General features: G+C 47.1%; 2 protein-coding genes across 3 annotated transcripts; both read left to right on the top strand.

Annotated features, from left to right (window-relative positions):
- The first annotated feature begins 1,051 nt into the window (after nt 1–1,051).
- Nucleotides 1,052–3,212, top strand: LOC128756588 (early growth response protein 1-like). Its single transcript, XM_053861254.1, has 2 exons — nt 1,052–1,258; nt 1,405–3,212. The coding sequence occupies exons 1-2, from the start codon at nt 1,132–1,134 to the stop codon at nt 2,481–2,483; spliced, it is 1,206 nt and encodes a 401-aa protein (XP_053717229.1). The 5' UTR covers nt 1,052–1,131; the 3' UTR covers nt 2,484–3,212.
- Nucleotides 3,213–4,500: 1,288 nt separating this feature from the next.
- LOC128756585 (F-box only protein 41-like) lies at nt 4,501–17,171 on the top strand. 2 transcript variants are annotated; one of them, XM_053861247.1, is made up of 17 exons: nt 4,501–4,697; nt 5,566–5,741; nt 8,001–8,528; nt 8,603–8,682; nt 9,123–9,195; nt 11,106–11,273; nt 11,438–11,502; nt 11,584–11,724; nt 13,342–13,502; nt 13,577–13,803; nt 13,948–14,063; nt 14,819–14,971; nt 15,128–15,223; nt 15,336–15,454; nt 15,522–15,680; nt 15,758–15,873; nt 15,936–17,171. In XM_053861247.1, the coding sequence occupies exons 2-17, from the start codon at nt 5,592–5,594 to the stop codon at nt 15,987–15,989; spliced, it is 2,406 nt and encodes an 801-aa protein (XP_053717222.1). In that variant the 5' UTR covers nt 4,501–4,697; nt 5,566–5,591; the 3' UTR covers nt 15,990–17,171. The 2 variants fall into 2 exon arrangements, 1 of the variants encoding a protein (XP_053717222.1); XR_008414272.1 differs by lacking the exon at nt 15,936–17,171 and having other exon boundaries at nt 15,336–15,450.
- The last annotated feature ends 69 nt before the right edge of the window (nt 17,172–17,240 follow it).

Genomic DNA, 17,240 nt, shown 5'->3' with positions numbered 1-17,240 from the left:
CACGGAAGTGTTATGAAAGTAAAAGCAGCTTTGTTATTTATATAACAGCTGCCCTGAATCTCTTCAGTCTCCATGGCGACAACAATTTAGACCCCCCCACTCTCTCTCTCTCTCTGAAACTCATGCCTATGCTCGCTCTCCCTTCATTCTCACACCATAGCGTCCTCATTAACCCTCTTCAAATAAAGGTATAGCAATGTTTCCCTCGTCCATTGAGACTCGCAACCGTTGTGACGATAAAGAGAGTGTTGGTACTGAACTCTACTTTTGAGTTGCAAACTGGAATGTGAAAGCATTGAAGGAAAATCGCGACAGAAATGAGCGCGCGTCTCTCTCTCTCTCTTCCTCCCTCGCTGCAGCACTGCGGAGCTCTCCGTGGTGCTGAAGCTGCCGATCCGCCGCAGACCCAGCAGAGGGACTAGTTTCCAGTCTGTCACTTGTTGGGGAGGAAAAAAAACCCTCTTCCTTCGGGTCACATTTGTCCACTCTCAGCTCTTTTCCGAGCTGTTTAGTTTTGACAACAAGATGGCGTCCCTGCCCAAACCCCTCACAAGAGTGCCGCTTGTTTTCCACGCATCATTTAGTGTCAAATTAAAAGTGCAAAAACGGAGCTGAATAATGGTGGTGATAACTAACTTAAATCGAAGCAATGTAGTTTTAATAAGTAGCGGTGAATTATGAGGAGGCTCGCGCAAGTCTGGATTAACTATTCGCAGATCTGCCTCGTGGGTTAAATGAGGTCAAATCCCCACAAACGCGCAGGTAAACAACAGTTTTGCACTTGATGCTGCGGGTTGTATAATCTGGGCCTGATGCCGCAGTGAGGAAACCCCTCTCAGGTCGACGTAGATCTGCCGCCTGTCCTTATATGGCATGGGGATACCCGGCGTCAGCACCGGAAGATGCCCTTATTTGGGCAGCTACGATGCGTTCGGCGGGGGGAATCCCTCTCACCAGCCTGGACCAATGAGGCAGAGCACAGAAAGTAACCAAGGCGACGCAGCGTATAAAAGGATGAGAGCGCGGAGGGAGCGCAGCATCTTCAGCACCAGTGAGCGGATTATAGCAGAGCCTGGGATCATTGACGGGATCTAAACTTCAGGAGGGAATCCCCGAGTGTCACCCACAGACATGCTTCTGGAGCGCGACGACAGCTTCATGTCTGAGTTCGAGGACGCCTGCAGCGCCTGGGTGGACAGTGTGGGTTCGAGTCCCAGCGACGGAGCCGAGTCCGACGTCGGATCTCCTTTCTGCCAAGGTGAGTCCGCGTCTGCTGCTTCAGAAGAAATTTTTACAGGAGGATCAAGTGTTTCGGAAGCATGTTGCCCTCCTGCATGAGGCGGCTGAGATGCCTACAGTGGGGTGATTACGCAATAACACCCCCCTCCCTCCCTCGCTCCACAGCTCTCTCTCCGGGAACCGACGCCTCTGACTCAGATTTCTTCTCCGACTTGAGCGACTGCTCCTCGGACGCGCTCTCGCCCTCCCTCAGCTACAGCGGCAGCTTCTTCACCGAGGCGGAGTTGGCGCCGGCGGCAACAGGTCTGAGCAGCGCGACGGACGCCATCCTCAACATGATCACGGAAATCGTCGGGATCTGCACCGAGATGGAGCAGCAGGGCGACGCATCCACGCCCGCCGCCTCCGCCTCCTCCGCTCCCGACCCCGCCGCGTTGCAGCCGGTGCTGGTGGTGAAGAGCGAGTTTGGAGGCCACAGCTGCTGCGGACAGGCCCGGCAGGACGCGCTCCAGCCGGGGAGCAGCGACCCCCTCCTCCCGCTGCCCGCCCTGGAACAACAGGTGGATGTGAGCGACTTGATCGATTCCCTGCTCGGCGTTGAGGCCGCTCAGAGTGAGCTGAAGGCCGGAGCCAAGCAGAAGCCGCTGGCTCTGGACGACTGGCTCAAGAGCGTGGCTGCAGCACCTGTTGCAGGGGGAGATTCCGGCAGCTACGTCATCAGCCGGCCGGTCGTCAAGACGGAGCCCGTTCAGAGCGGGATCGACCTCCACTTCCCCTCCTCCCCCGCCCTCCCCTCCACCTTGGACGCGCATCTTCTCTCCTCCCTCCTGCAGGGGGCGTTCCCCATCATGAACATCAGCACTGCGCAGGCGCCGGCCGGAGCCCCCAAGCAGCAGCGCGGGGGCCGCCGAGCTCCCGCCAAGGCGAAGGCGTTTCCTTGTCACGTGCACGGCTGCGAGCGTCGCTTCTCGCGCTCGGACGAGCTGAACAGGCACGTGCGCATCCACACCGGACAGAAGCCGTTCCAGTGCAGCATCTGCGCGCGCAGCTTCAGCCGCAGCGACCACCTGACCACGCACACGCGCACGCACACCGGGGAGAAGCCGTTCTCGTGCGACGTGTGCGGGAAGAGGTTCGCGCGCAGCGACGAGCGGAAAAGGCACGGCCGCGTGCACGTCAAGCAGCAGCTGCGCGCACAGATGATGGCCGCCTACTCACTGGCCGTGAACGCGCCTGGCGTCTGAGGAGGAGTTGAAGCTTCAGGAGTTCAACCGACGAAGTCTCGCGGAGGCGTTTGACGTCACGCCGGGGGAGACGACATGTTCCCGTCTCCCATCATGGCGCACCTGGTCGTGGAAGACTGCAGGTGGATGATGGCGCGTCAGTGGAAACCGGTGTTTGGGTCTGACCCCAGACCGAGCGCTTCAGCCCCTGATCTTCACGGTGCTTTCAGCCGCTGTTTATTGACAATTCTTCTTCGCTGTCGTGACTCTGCATGCGTTCACCTGAGAAAAGAACCTGGACTCTGACGGGACACTCTTTCCAGCCACAGATTTGTTTGTAAAATAATCCGATTTCTGCATGAGAATGTGAAAAACAGTGAATGTTGTGCTACTTTTCTTGTGGATGGAAATATTTTTATGTACAAATCGCTCTATATTTGACATCATGAGAAGTTCTATGTTTGTAATAAATCTCTATTTTTCTGCATTGTTTGTCTACCTCGTCACACAGCCTGTTTACACTGACTGTGGGGTTTAAGCCAGATTTCACTTTTCTATGAAAAGTGGTTAATGAGCTTGTTAATGTGTCCTGATTCGCGTCAGTGGCGGTTTAATCATGGTGGAGGTGCGCCGATGTGACTGGAGCTGAGCTCTGGACGTCTATGTGGTTGAGGTTTACTGTTCTCTTGGTCTGCATGAGGCTGCTGCTGCCAATAAAAGAACAAAGTGTAACGTTTTGTCTGCCTTTCTTCCTCTCTTTAAGTCACATCATTGAAAAATCATTGCATTTTCGAAAGAAAACCACTCATAAGCTTGATACTCATGAGTCACTTTGATACCTCTGACCCACATAAAACAGAAGAACAACACAAGTCAAACAAATCCTCACAAGACTTATTGTCAAAACATCATAAAACTTGACTCAGATCATCAGTCAATATAATCCACGCTTCACCGCTGTTTTCTTTGGCCACATTCCTCAGCATCATCATCACTTTCCTTGTCTCCTCTAGTCATTAAATGCCTGCAGTTGCCAGGCAACTAATGGCCCCATCATTCCTGTCATTTTCACTGTTTGGAGCTATGAGTGTGCCAGGCTGATTTGAGGGGCAGCTGTGCTACAACAGAACACTTTATGACACGGCACCATAGTATTACGCCGTAGAATGAGGACATTTTAAACAGATAAACAGATTGTTTTGCATTGAAGGACATTGATCATTGATCTACTACAAATGTAATGTGCTTAGAGAAGAAATAAAAAAGGGTGTGTTGGAAACAACCACACTAAAGCGGGGGGCTCAGCTGGCTGGACTATTTGAAGCCCATCTTCTGCTCATTGTCTGCCATCCGATACCCATGTCATAATCTAATCAACTCTGTAGAATCCCTTTTTATTTAATTATACTACTCTTGAATTCTCTTATCGATTCGACCGCCTCATGGCAAGCTCAGCAAATTCTTTCAGAGCAGCTCTGCAATCAGATGTGCGTGTGCAGAAATGTTGTCGGATACAAACAAGGATCATTACATTAGTTAGTATCCAAATAGGTTTACCTGACATCGCAAGGTTGTAAGAAAGTTGACCAACAGCAACGGACAAATTGTTTCTTCCCCAAAATTGAACGTCATGTCAAAATGCCAGGGTAGCTCAGCACACTTCTTGCTGCTATATATATATATATATATATATATATATATATATATATATATATATATATATATATATATATATATATATATATATATATATATATATATTTTTTTTTTTTTTTTTATTTATTTTTTTATTTTTTATTATTTTTTTTTCAATTAATCATTATGGAATTCCGTTCGTTCATATGTTTTTTATGTTGCCAAAATTCTTTCTTGCACAACTATTTATTTTGTTTCTAAAACTCCCTACAACCGCCACCTACAACCAAAACCACTTTCATACATGAAAAAGAAGGGGAAAAAAAGACCTAAAAAAATAGTTGTCGTTCCGCCATGATGGCCACATCCAGACGTCACATGGCTTCTACGTCACTAACCACGGAGGCACGCGGCGCCTGCACGCTGATGAACCGGGCGGGAGGAGCGAGTGTCAACACACACACACGCGCTCACGTCCACACGGTTGCATCTCGACAGCAAGTGAAGTAAAGGATTCGAGCAGAATGAGCGGGAAAGCCGAGTGTCATGACGACGGGCTCTCGGTGGATGTTGACAAGTGACGCATCAGGAAATTCACAGGTGAGACTTTACGCGGGAGTCACGAGGTAATAGCAGTGAAACAGTCAGTCATCGCGAGCCACCGCAGCGCCGGCTGCGACTTCAAATATCACGCTCGTGTTTAAACGCAAGAAGCGGCGCTAGCGGCACTAGCTCCTGTGAGTTAGTCCAACAACAAGAGCGAGAGTGAGCGGCGGTCCTTTGGCAGGTGACCTCATTTGACCCCACTACTGTTTCCTCCAAGCGTCTTGTTGTTTAAGCTCACAACAAATGTAGCTTTTGCACAAATATCAATATTAATATCAGTCTTATTAATCTCCAATTTCACATTCACATCTGCTCTTATTTTAGTAAAAGCTCTGTTACAGCAACACCCAAACATAACCACAGAAATTGTTCATATTGCTCATATTTTCCACATGAATGAACATTACACAATATAGCGTTCCATTTCTATAGATTCATTGATTTGGATTGATTCACCAATCTAAGTAAGACACTCCCTAATAATTCCTTTCTTCATGTTTATTCAACCGTGTTTAAATTCCCTTGGTGAGGTTTGACCATGCATGCTTGCCTCAAATGCACGCACACACACACACACACACGCACAGTCGCACGCCTCGCTTAGCAATTAGCTTCATTCCAACACACGTGTCCCACAACTGTCAACTCCTCGACTGTAGTATGGGTTTAATATATATTAATTTGGATTAACGCTGCTCAGTCATCTCAAACCTTGTGTCTTTTCAAGATCTAAAATAACGTCCCGATTCCTTCCATCAATAATGTAGCATACATTTACTGTGACCCACTTTTCCGTCAAGCTAGAATTCAAACCCTGTGTTGCTCTCGGCAGATTGTGTGTGTGTGTGTGTTTTACCTTTAGGTTTCCCTGCTGATCCTCGGTGAATCATGTCTTCCTCTATCTCCTCCCCCGCCTGTTTGGAGATGCCCTACTTCTGTCCACGCTGTGGTGACCAGTTCAGGTTTTCATCAGTGCCTGAACTTCGGGCTCATCTGGTCAGCCAACACACCTATGAGACTCTGCTAATGCTATCACAGGTTAGTGGTTCAAATCCATCCATATAGGTCACATGAGCTCAAGGGAACTTGGATTCACCTGAAATACCTCAGACGCTCTCATTTTGCTTAAAGTTCTACGCTCTTTTTAGGTTTTTCCATTGGGGTTTCTCATGCAGAGCGCTGTTGAATCAGACTAACTCTCCAGTCTCGATTAACTAGTTACTTAAAATCACTTCACACATAAGTAATCCCAAGTTGTTTTCAAGTACAGTGGGTGCAGCCTGCCAGTAGGTTGGTTCTTCGCTCTCCTTCAAGCTCGACCTGCCTCCAGTCCAGATCACCTTCATGTGAGCCACACACCAGTTATTCAGGCTCATCTCCTATGCCTCTTGAAAGACCTGAGGGATGAGCGGAAACATTTGAGGGAATGAATGGTTTAGTAACACTGTAGTGTGACTTATACACTGTAATAAATCCATCTCCGTTTCTTCACCTTATGACATTGCCTTTTTACAGCTGTCGTTTGTGAGCCGACACAGGAACGTCTATTTTGGGGATGAATATTTAAGTGTGAACTTGAGAGGTGCACAATTATAAGCAGTTATTCGTGGTGTGATAGAAAATATCGACAACTATTGCTACACTTAAAAAAGTAGCAAGAACGTCTTATTCATCCATCCTCCACCGCTTATCCGTCACTGCTTATAGGTCTCAAGCCAGACATCACAGTGCTTTTATCTTTTCTTTTATGTGAAACCTCAGTGATCACGGATCAACTGTGCAAGGCCTGAGATTCATCTGCGGCGTTTTCCGGAACAGTTCACAGAAGATTAGCATAGCTTAAAAGTGGCATCCAAAATTGTGATTAAAATGTGAAAGACACTTCATCCTTCCCCATCAGAGATAGGGGACAGTGAAAGTTGGTCTATTTTAGTATTTAATCTGAGCACAGGTCGTATCATTTACATAAGTAGGAGTAAAGTAATCCGTTTGCGTGAACATTCAGTTGAGGAAACTAACACTGTAGGAGAGGAAGAGGAGGTGTTGTAGTACTGACTAACTGAAAGCTACAAGTAAAGAACTATTTTAAGAGAATAAGCAAATCAAAATCAGAACCAGCTAAGGTTCACCAGCAGTCTGTTGATCCAGATTCTGAGCATCTGTCAGCAGTAGGGATGGGCGATATGGACAAAAAAAGTTATCATGATAAATGCGATGACGATAATTCTCACGATAAATCCATTTTCATTCTATTCCATGTGTTGGACACTACAGTCTCTCTTGAAACTGTTTTATGATTAAACTTATTAGTGGAGTTTGTCTCCAACATCATTATTTATTTATGTTTAAATATAATAGTTAACCAAGTGTAGAGATGAGAAATTCAATGTTTCACCTCTCTGGTAGAAGCCGCTGGTGTCTGACAGACTGTTCTGCCAGCTTTATTTAGGGGTTAAACTGAGCCGTCTGACTGCTGTATCTCATGTCTCTGTACAGTTGACTTGAACTATGGAGCAGTCTGGACACATTTCCAAGATGATATTGAAGAAATATTAGAAATAATGAGAATAAATGATCATTTATTTCCTTATAGAAGGTTTCGCTCATACTTTGACAGCTTTAGAATTTGTTGATGGTCCCCAACTGATGCCGGGTCGTAGCATTAGCACTGCCTGTGAGAGTGTGTCCGCGATCAGTGAACCCTAATGGGGACGCGGAAGAGGACGCCGCCGCCGCCAATACCGGAGCGGATGTCCGTCCAATATCCAACTGTTTTCACCACGACAGACCTGCATGTGTTGATGTGAACCAAGGCAGACAACCGCGTCAGAGAACCTTATGAGGACCACTCCATCTAATAAAATAAACACTGATCCAGAGACTCAGAGTCGACCAGTGTCATTATCAAAGGTTCCCTGTATTACAAATAGGTTTAAAACTACGATCGTGAACCAAAGTCCACCACACTCTCCACAACTGTCACACGGCTGTCAAACGCTGCTGAGCTGGAGAGCGTGGCGCGCCGTGGAGTGCCACGTGTTTATCGTATTTATCGTGAGATGCAGAATTGTCATCGAGGACACTGTGTGTTGGCAGTATATGGTGTACGTTAAGTTATCGCCCATCCCTAGCCAGCATGGAGAATGTGAACTCCAATGCTTTAGTATATGCATTGTACGATGGAAAAGACTAGGTTCCTATGAATGTGGGGTGTACATGGTATGTTGTGCTCTTTTCCAGAGTCTTAGCATCACCCTTTGCTTCTAAAAGACAATAAAAGAAAATGTGTCTCTTCAGGCTCGAGTAAGAAGCTCCAGGCCGGGCGCCCTCCTCCCATTACCTGGTCCAGCTGCATTCCAAAAACAAGCCTCTTCTCAGGACACGGAGCCCCACAGCCTCTCACTGCCCCTGGCCTGTCTGGATCTGGCCTCATCGTCGGCCTCCGGAAAGCTGCTGAGTGATTTGTTTAACCCGGTCGATCGCTCTCTCGGCGACAGCCAAACTAAGCCCTCCCTGATGCTCGCCCTGCCTGGCCCTCTAGAGGCATTTCCTGGGAGAAGGCTGGGAGACATGGCGCTCCAGCTGGGTCTGGATCGGGGGGTTTCAGTGAGCATCGGACTGGAGGAGAGGCTGGGTTTGGGCCTGGACCGCTCCATCTCCAAAACACTGGCGCAGGTAGAGGAGAAGGTGAACCGGCGCATGGGCCGACTGATGGTGGCGCTAAAGAGACGGGAGGCGTCCCTGGAGCGGGAGAGGCGGACGGGAGAGCAACTGAAAAAGGAGAAACTGGAAGTGGAGAAGCAGGTGGTGCACTTGTCCAAGCAGGCCAGTAAACTCCTCACCAAGTGTCTGGACAGAACAATGAAACCATTTGTTGACTGATCTTGTTTATGTTTCAGGTCTCAGTTGCCATGGAGATGACAGAAAAATTAAAGGCCGAGTTGCAAGGGAGGGAGAAGGAGCTGAGTGAACAGCAGCAGTCAGTTTCCTTGTCTCACTCTGTTCTCATCACGAGTAGCGCCCTTCATCAAACGCCTCATTTCCATTAAAGACTGTGCCGTTTTCAGTCTGAGCCAAATCCTGCTCCGAGTCCTCGCAATCACAGAATCGCCCTGATTCATTTGAAGGAGATGTTCTCCTGCGAGCCGCACTGTTCAGCACAGGCCACAGCGGCATGTTTGTTTTGTCTCCGCACACAGACAAACATGCTGGCCTCCATTCTGTGATGATGATGAATGGAATGTGACAGCAGCTCTTGGGGAGTGCGGTCTGTGAGGTCACTCGCTGTTGTCATGGCTTCCTTCTCCAAAACTGCTCTCGTTCACATTTGATGTTTCGCACCATGCTCTTCATCATTCGGACAGTTCTCTCGTTCCAATCTTCGATAACCACGTCCACTATTTCTCTGCCTGTTTGCAGGGAGATGGAGGGCATCGAACGTTTCTTAAGGGAGACGGCGGTGAAAGAGGCGGAAGCGAAATCCAGGCTGCAGGTGACGATTGTTCTGAAGATACAAACGTGGCTTTTTGCAATCATATCCTTCGGCTTAACAAGTGAATGAAAGTCGCCTGTAGGGGGCTCCTTCAGATAGATTCTCTCCCCGAGGTCCTAAATGATGGGAAAGTGCTTGAGTCTCTCCAGCCACTTTGGAAACCCTGAATCCTCATCATCTCTCATCTCATCACCTTGTCTTCAACACTTTGCTCCTGTTATTTAATGAAATATTCCACTTTGATCTCACTATTTTCAGAGCCTGTAGCTTGGAAACTGTTAGAGATGAAGGCTTCTACTGAATCTGATCAGATAGAGATGAGCTGAAGTTACAGGCCATCTGCTTGTGTATAGCGGTGACTACATCAGCCACCATGTTTGCAGATTGGCTTGTCTAAATACCGCAATGTCGCCTGCTGCAATTTTGCGACATTTGCACTGGGTTACTGGGGGTGATGCCGACTCAACAGTACTTCATTTCAGCAGTGTTCCCAGCATGTTGAAGTCATAGGTCTGCTCTCCGAGAGCTTTTCTCGTCATGCTGTACGGCATTACCCATCACAGCAGGTCAGCCTCCTCCACCTCCATCACCCTCTCGAGTCACTCACAGTCTCTGTATGTTCTTTAATACATCCATGAACCTCAGTGGTTCTCCTCCTTCTTCGTTTTGCATGACGCTTCATTAGTAACCATCATTAAAGGGGCCACATTGTGGCAGTCTATTTTGAAAGTCAAAAGACAGAAGGACAGATGAAACCTAAATGAAACGTAATTTTTGTGACTTAAATAATTACCGTAATTTCCGGAGTATAACTCACTACTTTTTTTCTCGTGATCTTATACAACAGCTACAACAGATATATGGATTTTTACAGATGGAAAGCTGATGAAATCAGAGGCTTTTTATTTAGCCTTGAAACACTCAAAATGCGCTGTTTTCACCCACGTGTCCACAGCTCTGGCAACAGAGCGCATCTCCTGGAGGTCTGGAATCGAGAAGCAGCCGCTGAGTGGTGTCGGAACTTTGGGCCTATGGGCGAAAACAGCGCATCTTGAGCGCTTTAATGTGAAAAAAAGATGCGAGACACTGCCTCAAGACAAAGTTCTTTCGGCTCAAAAGTCTGGTGTGAACACAAGCGAGTCTGGTTTTGCGGTTTATGAACAAGAGCTATTTTCCTTCTTAAATTTAGTGGAGTGCGGCTAATATTCCGGTGCGCTCTATAGAAATTACGGTATATAACAGGGAAAAGTCTTATTCTGCCACAACATTATATGCTTCGACATTCATATATTATTTCATTGTATTTAGTCTCAATTGAAACAATAAGTAATAGAAGATTTGGGTAAAATATATAAATATGATTTTACAAAGGCACTTTTATTGGAAGCTATTTTCTTTAAGATTTATTTTGATGGGAAAAAATGACTCCATAAAAGAATCCAATTCATTTTTGCTCCATGAACTGCCCCTCTTACACGTTTTAAAACTCATGAGCACTTCATTTCTTTAAATCATCACAGGTGCTGCACTAGGTAAGTACTTTATTAATACTTATAGTTACGCTTGTATTTATTATTTTCATCTTCATATCAATATGCATGATTGCACCAAGAGAATCCATAGTCTGAGGAATCCTTCACTGACAACGGCACTGAAGCTCCTCTGATTCTGAAATATTATACATCACTTCATAATGTCTCAATAACATTGCCGTCAGTAGCATCACTTTGACTTCCACCTTCTGTCCCACAGGTGACGCTCTGATGCCAGTTAAAAGGGACTAAACGAAATTTGAAATCTTGATTATTATATTCTTATATCGACACATGTGCATAACACGTTACATGGGAATTGTTTTTGATCGTGGATATTGAAGGTTTTTAAATGACGTGTTGGTTGTGTATTTGCAGGTGTTTATCGAGACATTATTGGACCGCGCAGACCGAGCCGAGCGGCAGCTTCTGAAGCTGAGCTCACAAGACAGATACACACCTCTGCTGTGCCGTGGCGGACGCAGTCTGGACGCCAGCACGGACGACTTTCTCGACAACAAGGCTCACGAAGTCATAGGTAACCGGGTAGGTATAGATCTGCAAGATAGGAATTAAAATATTGTGAGGTTCTGCCACAGTATAGTGCGTTGGAGGAGTGTGATAAACAGCTGATGAAGCAAAGAACCTTTGATTAGAATCCTGCTGCTCATCATCTGACACCTCTTTGTTCTCCTCTTAACTCCACCCAGAGAAGTTTCAGTGTCTCTGGGTCGTACCGACTGGGAGAGCAGCTGCACGGCCTTCATCCCTGCAGGTGCCGCCTTTGTTGCTCAGGCTTTACAGCAACAGCTTTGACTGAATATGAATCAGTGCGGTTCATCTCTCTGTGTCTCAGCGGCGACTCTGGGAGAATGAGGACAGCATCTCTGGGTTCAGAGTTTTGGAACATCCAGGAGTCGATCTGCCGCCATCCACTGGCCCCCAGTTGGTCCAATAGTGAGAAGGGGAGAGTGACTGACAGGAGGGAGCGGTTCTGGTGAGTCTTTTAGCTGTTATTAGTACCTGCTGTCAGACAATGAAAATTCAGTGTGTGCCACTAAATCATCCTGAACTGGTTACTTTGTAGCGATTTATCGACGACTATTAATTGATTGTTTTAAATGGAACATCAGTAGAAGTGAAGCTCTGAGCTCCATTCCCTCTGGAGGAAAACAGAACCGTTGAAGGTGTCAAATGACTTTCCCATCTGTTAAAATAATGGTATTAGTTATTTAAGTGAACATATTTTTCTTAATTTTTGTGTTTATTTATTAATCAAATCATAATGAAGATGGGGGATTTGAAGGCTGAACTGTCCAGGGTGAGGGAGAGTGTGAGAAAGAGGTGAAGAAGCGGGTGCAGGCAGGATGGAATCATTGGAGAAAAGCGTCAGGTGTGACAAAAGGGTGTCAGCAAGGATGAAAGGGAAAGTGTCCAAAAGGGTGGTGAGGCCAGCAACGTTGTATGGTTTGGAAACAGTGGCACTGAGGAAAAGACAGGAGGCAGAGCTGGAGGTAGCAGAGATGAAGATGCTGAGCTTCTCTCTGGGAGTGAGCAGGATGGATAGGATCAGAGGGACAGCACATGTGCTCAGGTGTTTAGGAGACAGAGACATCAACACTTGGCAAGGCCAGTCCTCACTCCCATGGTGTAATATATTGACATTGGGAAAGTTGACTTATGTGTCCTATACTGACGAGAAAGGCAGCCTTCTGTGTTGTATGTTGACACATAGGCAGATCAGACAAACAGAGCCGCAGAGTCATGGGCTTTAAAAAGCAATTGACACGTTGTTACATGTAAAATGAATGGAGCTCCTTCCCATGGCATACCTAACCCCAACCACCTTTTTTTTCTTGTGCTGTTGTAGTAGGTGGAACATGTGCTTCAATTGAAAGCCTAATCCGTCAACATGCAACATAGGGTGCAAAAGTCCACTTTCCCAAGATCAATATATTACGCCATGGGAGCGAGGATGGGCCGTGATAGCAGATACAGGGCATGTTGCTTGTCTAGTCACTGGCCCGTCTGGACTTGTAAGTTGAGACCAAATGGCGTTTGTGCTTTTCTCTCTCTCTGTTTCATCGGACTGACACTATAGATGCTATATACGGAGAAATTTATTTTCTGGATTCTGTATTTAAGGTAGCGAAGCTCTTCCATGTGCGAGTAAAGCTGCAGCTCTGTCACAGGCCAGTTGTGGCGGCTCGAGATTCTTACTCCCTACTGAGGTGTTCCAAGCATGTCCAACTGGGAGGAAGCCCAGGGGCAGACCTGAGGCAGTGTTTATCTCTCTGATTTGACACTCTGAGCACCCCTCCTCTGGCTCCAGTCCCGGAGACCCAAACCCAAAATCCAGTATTGGCCAGCAAACTTATGAAGCACTATCAAAGTATGCTGGCTTAGACAGCTGCCCCCTCGACGTTACATCTGATAACATGACGGGATATGAAATACTTATGAGAAGAACGCATATCCTGTCTTCTGTATACATTTAAAAATGCTATTAATTTATGGTTAAATGGCCATAGCTAGTTTGATGTAGGAATTGTTGTGGACATAAAACCTGTCTTGAGCAAATGTTTAAAAATGAGTCTTGGGGTTTGTGTGTCAGGGTGGGGGAGAGTGGATGGGGCCAAACATGGAGCAAAAACAGCCGCCGACAACACAGCACGGATGAAGACGATGAAGAAGAGGAAGAGGAGGAAGAAGGACCCTGGAGCCGAGCCGAACTCAGACGGCATATTTTCTCGCGAACGCACACCCCTGGATCAGGTCGCCTGTGCCAAGCTTTCGCTCCATGAGAAGCTTTGCACTGACAACCTGTTCCTCCTCTCCCGCTCCTGCAGAGCTCCCCTCCTCCACCCGCTCCTCTCCCTCGCTGCGCTGCGGCAGTGATCGACAGCTGGAGGCGGACACCTTACGGCTGAGAGCAGCGCTCTTCTGCGTGTTTCCATATTTAGACGTCTCTTCCCTGCTGCGAGCGGCCGAGGTTTGCTCCGATTGGAGGTTCGTCGCCCGACACCCTGCTGTTTGGACTCGCGTGCGACTGGAGAGCGCCAGAGTGTCTTCACAGGTGACTCAACGATGAGAGTCCAGTTTCTTGACGAAATGTTTTTCATGGTGACAAACACTGAAATGCCCAAAAAATCAACTCTAAAGATGTTCAGATTATTTAGGTGTCCCTGAAGGAAAGACTGAAAACTTCTTTTGTTCTTAGTTCCTCATCACTTTGTCTCAGTGGTGCACACAAACTCAGTGTGTGGAGCTCAACAACCTGAAGCCTCGAAGTCGACGGCCAGAGGAGTCTCAGGAAGAGTATCACAACGACATTCGGTAAATGTTCAGTCCGTCTTTCGTCGGGTCAGTGGGAACCTGAGTTATATTTGCTCGGACACATTCTGTTGAAACATGTATAAATGGTGCCTTGATGAGTGATTCCTGCTAAAGAGTTTTTATTTAGTTCTGTTTCAGTGTTCATTGATATTTCAAAGTATTTAAATAGCACTTTTAGTTTTCATTTCAATTGTGTTAATGTCTAGACACTTCTGGGTTTCAAATTATCTGCCTTCTGCCAACAATGTAGTCTTTCTTTCTATATTTGTACATATATATTTATTGACTTATATGGTGTCTTTATCTGGTGTTTATGTTGTTGGGCCCCAGTTATTGTCTTGAAATCCACTTTACTTTCATTTATAGCTTTTTATTTTGAAATATATTTTCATTTATTCCAAAATTTACTTCAAACATGAGCAGATACGTATAAAATTTTGTATTAAACTAGTAAATCTGTAATCTTGTGGTTCATGTGTAAAGACTACATCGTTGCAGTTCTTGATAGTTTCTACTTCCATAAGCAATCCACAAGATCAGAATGAGTAGATGAGGGATGTGGAGAAGTTTAGAGACAAAGTTAGGACAGCCAGGAGGTTTGGACACCTGAAGAGGAGAGACAGTGATGGACCAAGAAAGAGGAAGACAACCAGGGAGGTTAATGGCTGAGGACATGAAGGTGTGACGTAGAGGACATGAAATGATGGTAGCTAACCTGACCAATACTCAGTTTCCCTCTGTACATACTCTTTCAGAGGGAGTCTTGAGCCTGGGCTGGAAGCCTTGCTGCGGTCAGCAGGGGGCAGTCTGTTCCACCTGTCCATCGCTCAGTGTCCCGACATCCTGACAGACCGGAGCATGTGGCTGGTGAGCTGCTACTGTCGGAACCTGAACACACTTGTTTACAGGTGAGTTACTTTCACTTCAGTATTGATCTTCAATGCTTAGGCCGGCTGCTGCTGTGTGTGTGTGTGTGTGTGTGTGTGTGTGTGTGTGTGTGTGTGTGTGTGGCATCGTATGCAAGTTTTTGTTCTCCACAAATCAAGATGTTTCTGTGTGTGCAGGAGTTCCACTGATCCTCTGGGTCAGGAGGTACTTTGGGCTCTCGGTGCTAGCTGCAGGAGCATCTGCAGCCTCCACGTGGCGCCATCACACCCCTGGTCGGTACTGGCTCTTAGAAATCTGCTTATGGTCAAATACCTCCATCGTGTGGTTGAATGATGGATTGCACCTCAGCGGTTGTCTGTACATGTCATGCCATTCTCTCCTCAGCCTTCAGTCCACTCATTTCGGCAGCCGGTGTCTGCAGATGATTGGTCGCTGTTGGCCACACCTCCGCTCCCTCAGCGTGGGCGGAGCCGGCTGTGGGACTCAGGGACTGGTTTCTGTTGGTGAGTGACACAATAAAGATTTTCCCACTGGCTGAAGTTCAAGCTCATCAGCTGTGTTTGCGTGCAGTGCGCAGCTGCGCTCACCTGCAGGTCTTGGCGTTGGAGCGCATTAACGACCTCGGCCTGCAGGCGGCGACAGAGCTTTGCAATGCTGGGCTGAGGAGCCTGCAGACTCTCATTCTGACGCACACCCCGGTCAGCGGCCAGGCGATCCTGCACTTCCACGGTGAGCCTGCTTATGAGACTCGCGTGTACGTCGCCATCACAAGCGCTTGAGTCAAGCGGATCACGTGACCTCCACAGGCTGCTGTGCGAACATCAGGCAGATCACGGTGGAGATCTCAGCCGACGATTATTTCGAGGACACGGACACAGAGGAGTCCAAACACTTGTACGGAGAAATTCTGAGCACACTGAAGGTAAATGCAGCTGCCAGTCACTATCAAGCCGCAGTCTAACACTCCCACTTTTAATCCACCAGATTCTCCAGACCCGTCCTGGACTGAGCGAAGTTCTGCAGATCAAAGTGACATGACAGCCCCGACACACTTGTGCTTCCTAGATCCCTCAAAGCTGGGCCGAGACCAGCGGTCCACCTCCGCTCATGTGGACCACAAACAATCTGGACCTCCTAAGCCCCTCAAAAAGTGACTTGCTCCTTGTGTTTACAAAGACTTGAGCTCCTTCCTGCACAAACCTCTTTACCAATGCACTTGATGCCCAAAATGCCAAACACACACACACACACACACTCATCACATGTGAAAACCTCTCGTATGAAACCAAAAAAACCTCAGCATGCTCACGTGAACTCCACACACTCATACCACACCACGCACCTGTAAATATCTTGGGTATGTTTTAGAAGACCTCTTCCATACAAGCCTCTCGTGTTGTAGATCCAACTTTGCACGACCACTAGAAAACCTCTCCTACACAGGAAAACCCTCACAAATCCACATGAAACCGTTCACACCAACACAAACCTTCCTGCAGACATGTAAAAACCTCTGTCAGTCGGACCTCTGGTGCACGTGTGTGTTTGTGGAAACTTCTTGCTGTGGAATATAATAACCAATATTTGATTTTGAATTTACCTCCTGTGGACTCAAAACAGAGCCTCCGAAATGAGAGAAAACTTGAGTTGACACTGGCATCTTGTCCTCTCGGCTCCCACTGGGGTGAAGCCCTGGAGCTGAGGCAGGAGAGACCAAGTTCGCAGGAGGTCTGGATGCTGCCATCACGACCTCATCTTTGCTCAGCAAATTGAATTTTGAGTTCCACATATATGACTCCAGATTAAGGACATAGCATCTAATAGCAGCCACGTTTGATAGTCTTTGTTGCCCTTACCTTTTTGCACTTCTGTTTTTGGACCTGTAGAAGAAACTAGGACCTTAATGCAACACTAGTCTTCCTTACTCGCCCACGAACACCAGGTTTACGCAACATACCTTTCTCACCTTCACAGTAGTCACAGGTGTGTTTTCACTACTCTGAATGACAAACCTCAGATGAGCTCAGTGTTGCTCTACTTCAACCACCTCACATCTCGCAGACGTCTGTTGCAGTGGACACCTCAGGCTGTTCAGTCGTGCTCCTCTCACATGCAAACCTGAGGGTAATGAGAACACACCTGCAGCCTTTTCTTTCCACAAAGCACAAACTCACAAACCAAAGACACCAGGGAACCGCTCATGGACAGCTGAGCTCTATTTGTCTCTTTCTTTTGAAATAAATGTGTTTTCTTCACTGTTGCACCCTCAAATCCTTGTCACCAGAGGCC

This window comes from Synchiropus splendidus, chromosome 3, assembly GCF_027744825.2.
Source record: "Synchiropus splendidus isolate RoL2022-P1 chromosome 3, RoL_Sspl_1.0, whole genome shotgun sequence".
Taxonomy (NCBI): Eukaryota; Metazoa; Chordata; class Actinopteri; order Syngnathiformes; family Callionymidae; genus Synchiropus; species Synchiropus splendidus.
Note: the sequence above shows the minus strand (reverse complement) of the source record. Positions and strands in the feature narration are given on the sequence as shown.

What these genes read in the sequence shown, in the direction of transcription:
- LOC128756585 (XM_053861247.1), top strand. Translation starts at nt 5,592, where the DNA reads ATGTCTTCCTCTATCTCCTCCCCCGCCTGTTTGGAGATGCCCTACTTC. An exon ending in AAGCGAAATCCAGGCTGCAG is followed by an intron (nt 9,196 to 11,105) that starts GTGACGATTGTT and finishes GTGTATTTGCAG; the next exon opens with GTGTTTATCGAGACATTATT. An exon ending in AAATTCTGAGCACACTGAAG is followed by an intron (nt 15,874 to 15,935) that starts GTAAATGCAGCT and finishes TTAATCCACCAG; the next exon opens with ATTCTCCAGACCCGTCCTGG.
- LOC128756588 (XM_053861254.1), top strand. Translation starts at nt 1,132, where the DNA reads ATGCTTCTGGAGCGCGACGACAGCTTCATGTCTGAGTTCGAGGACGCC. An exon ending in CGGATCTCCTTTCTGCCAAG is followed by an intron (nt 1,259 to 1,404) that starts GTGAGTCCGCGT and finishes CTCGCTCCACAG; the next exon opens with CTCTCTCTCCGGGAACCGAC.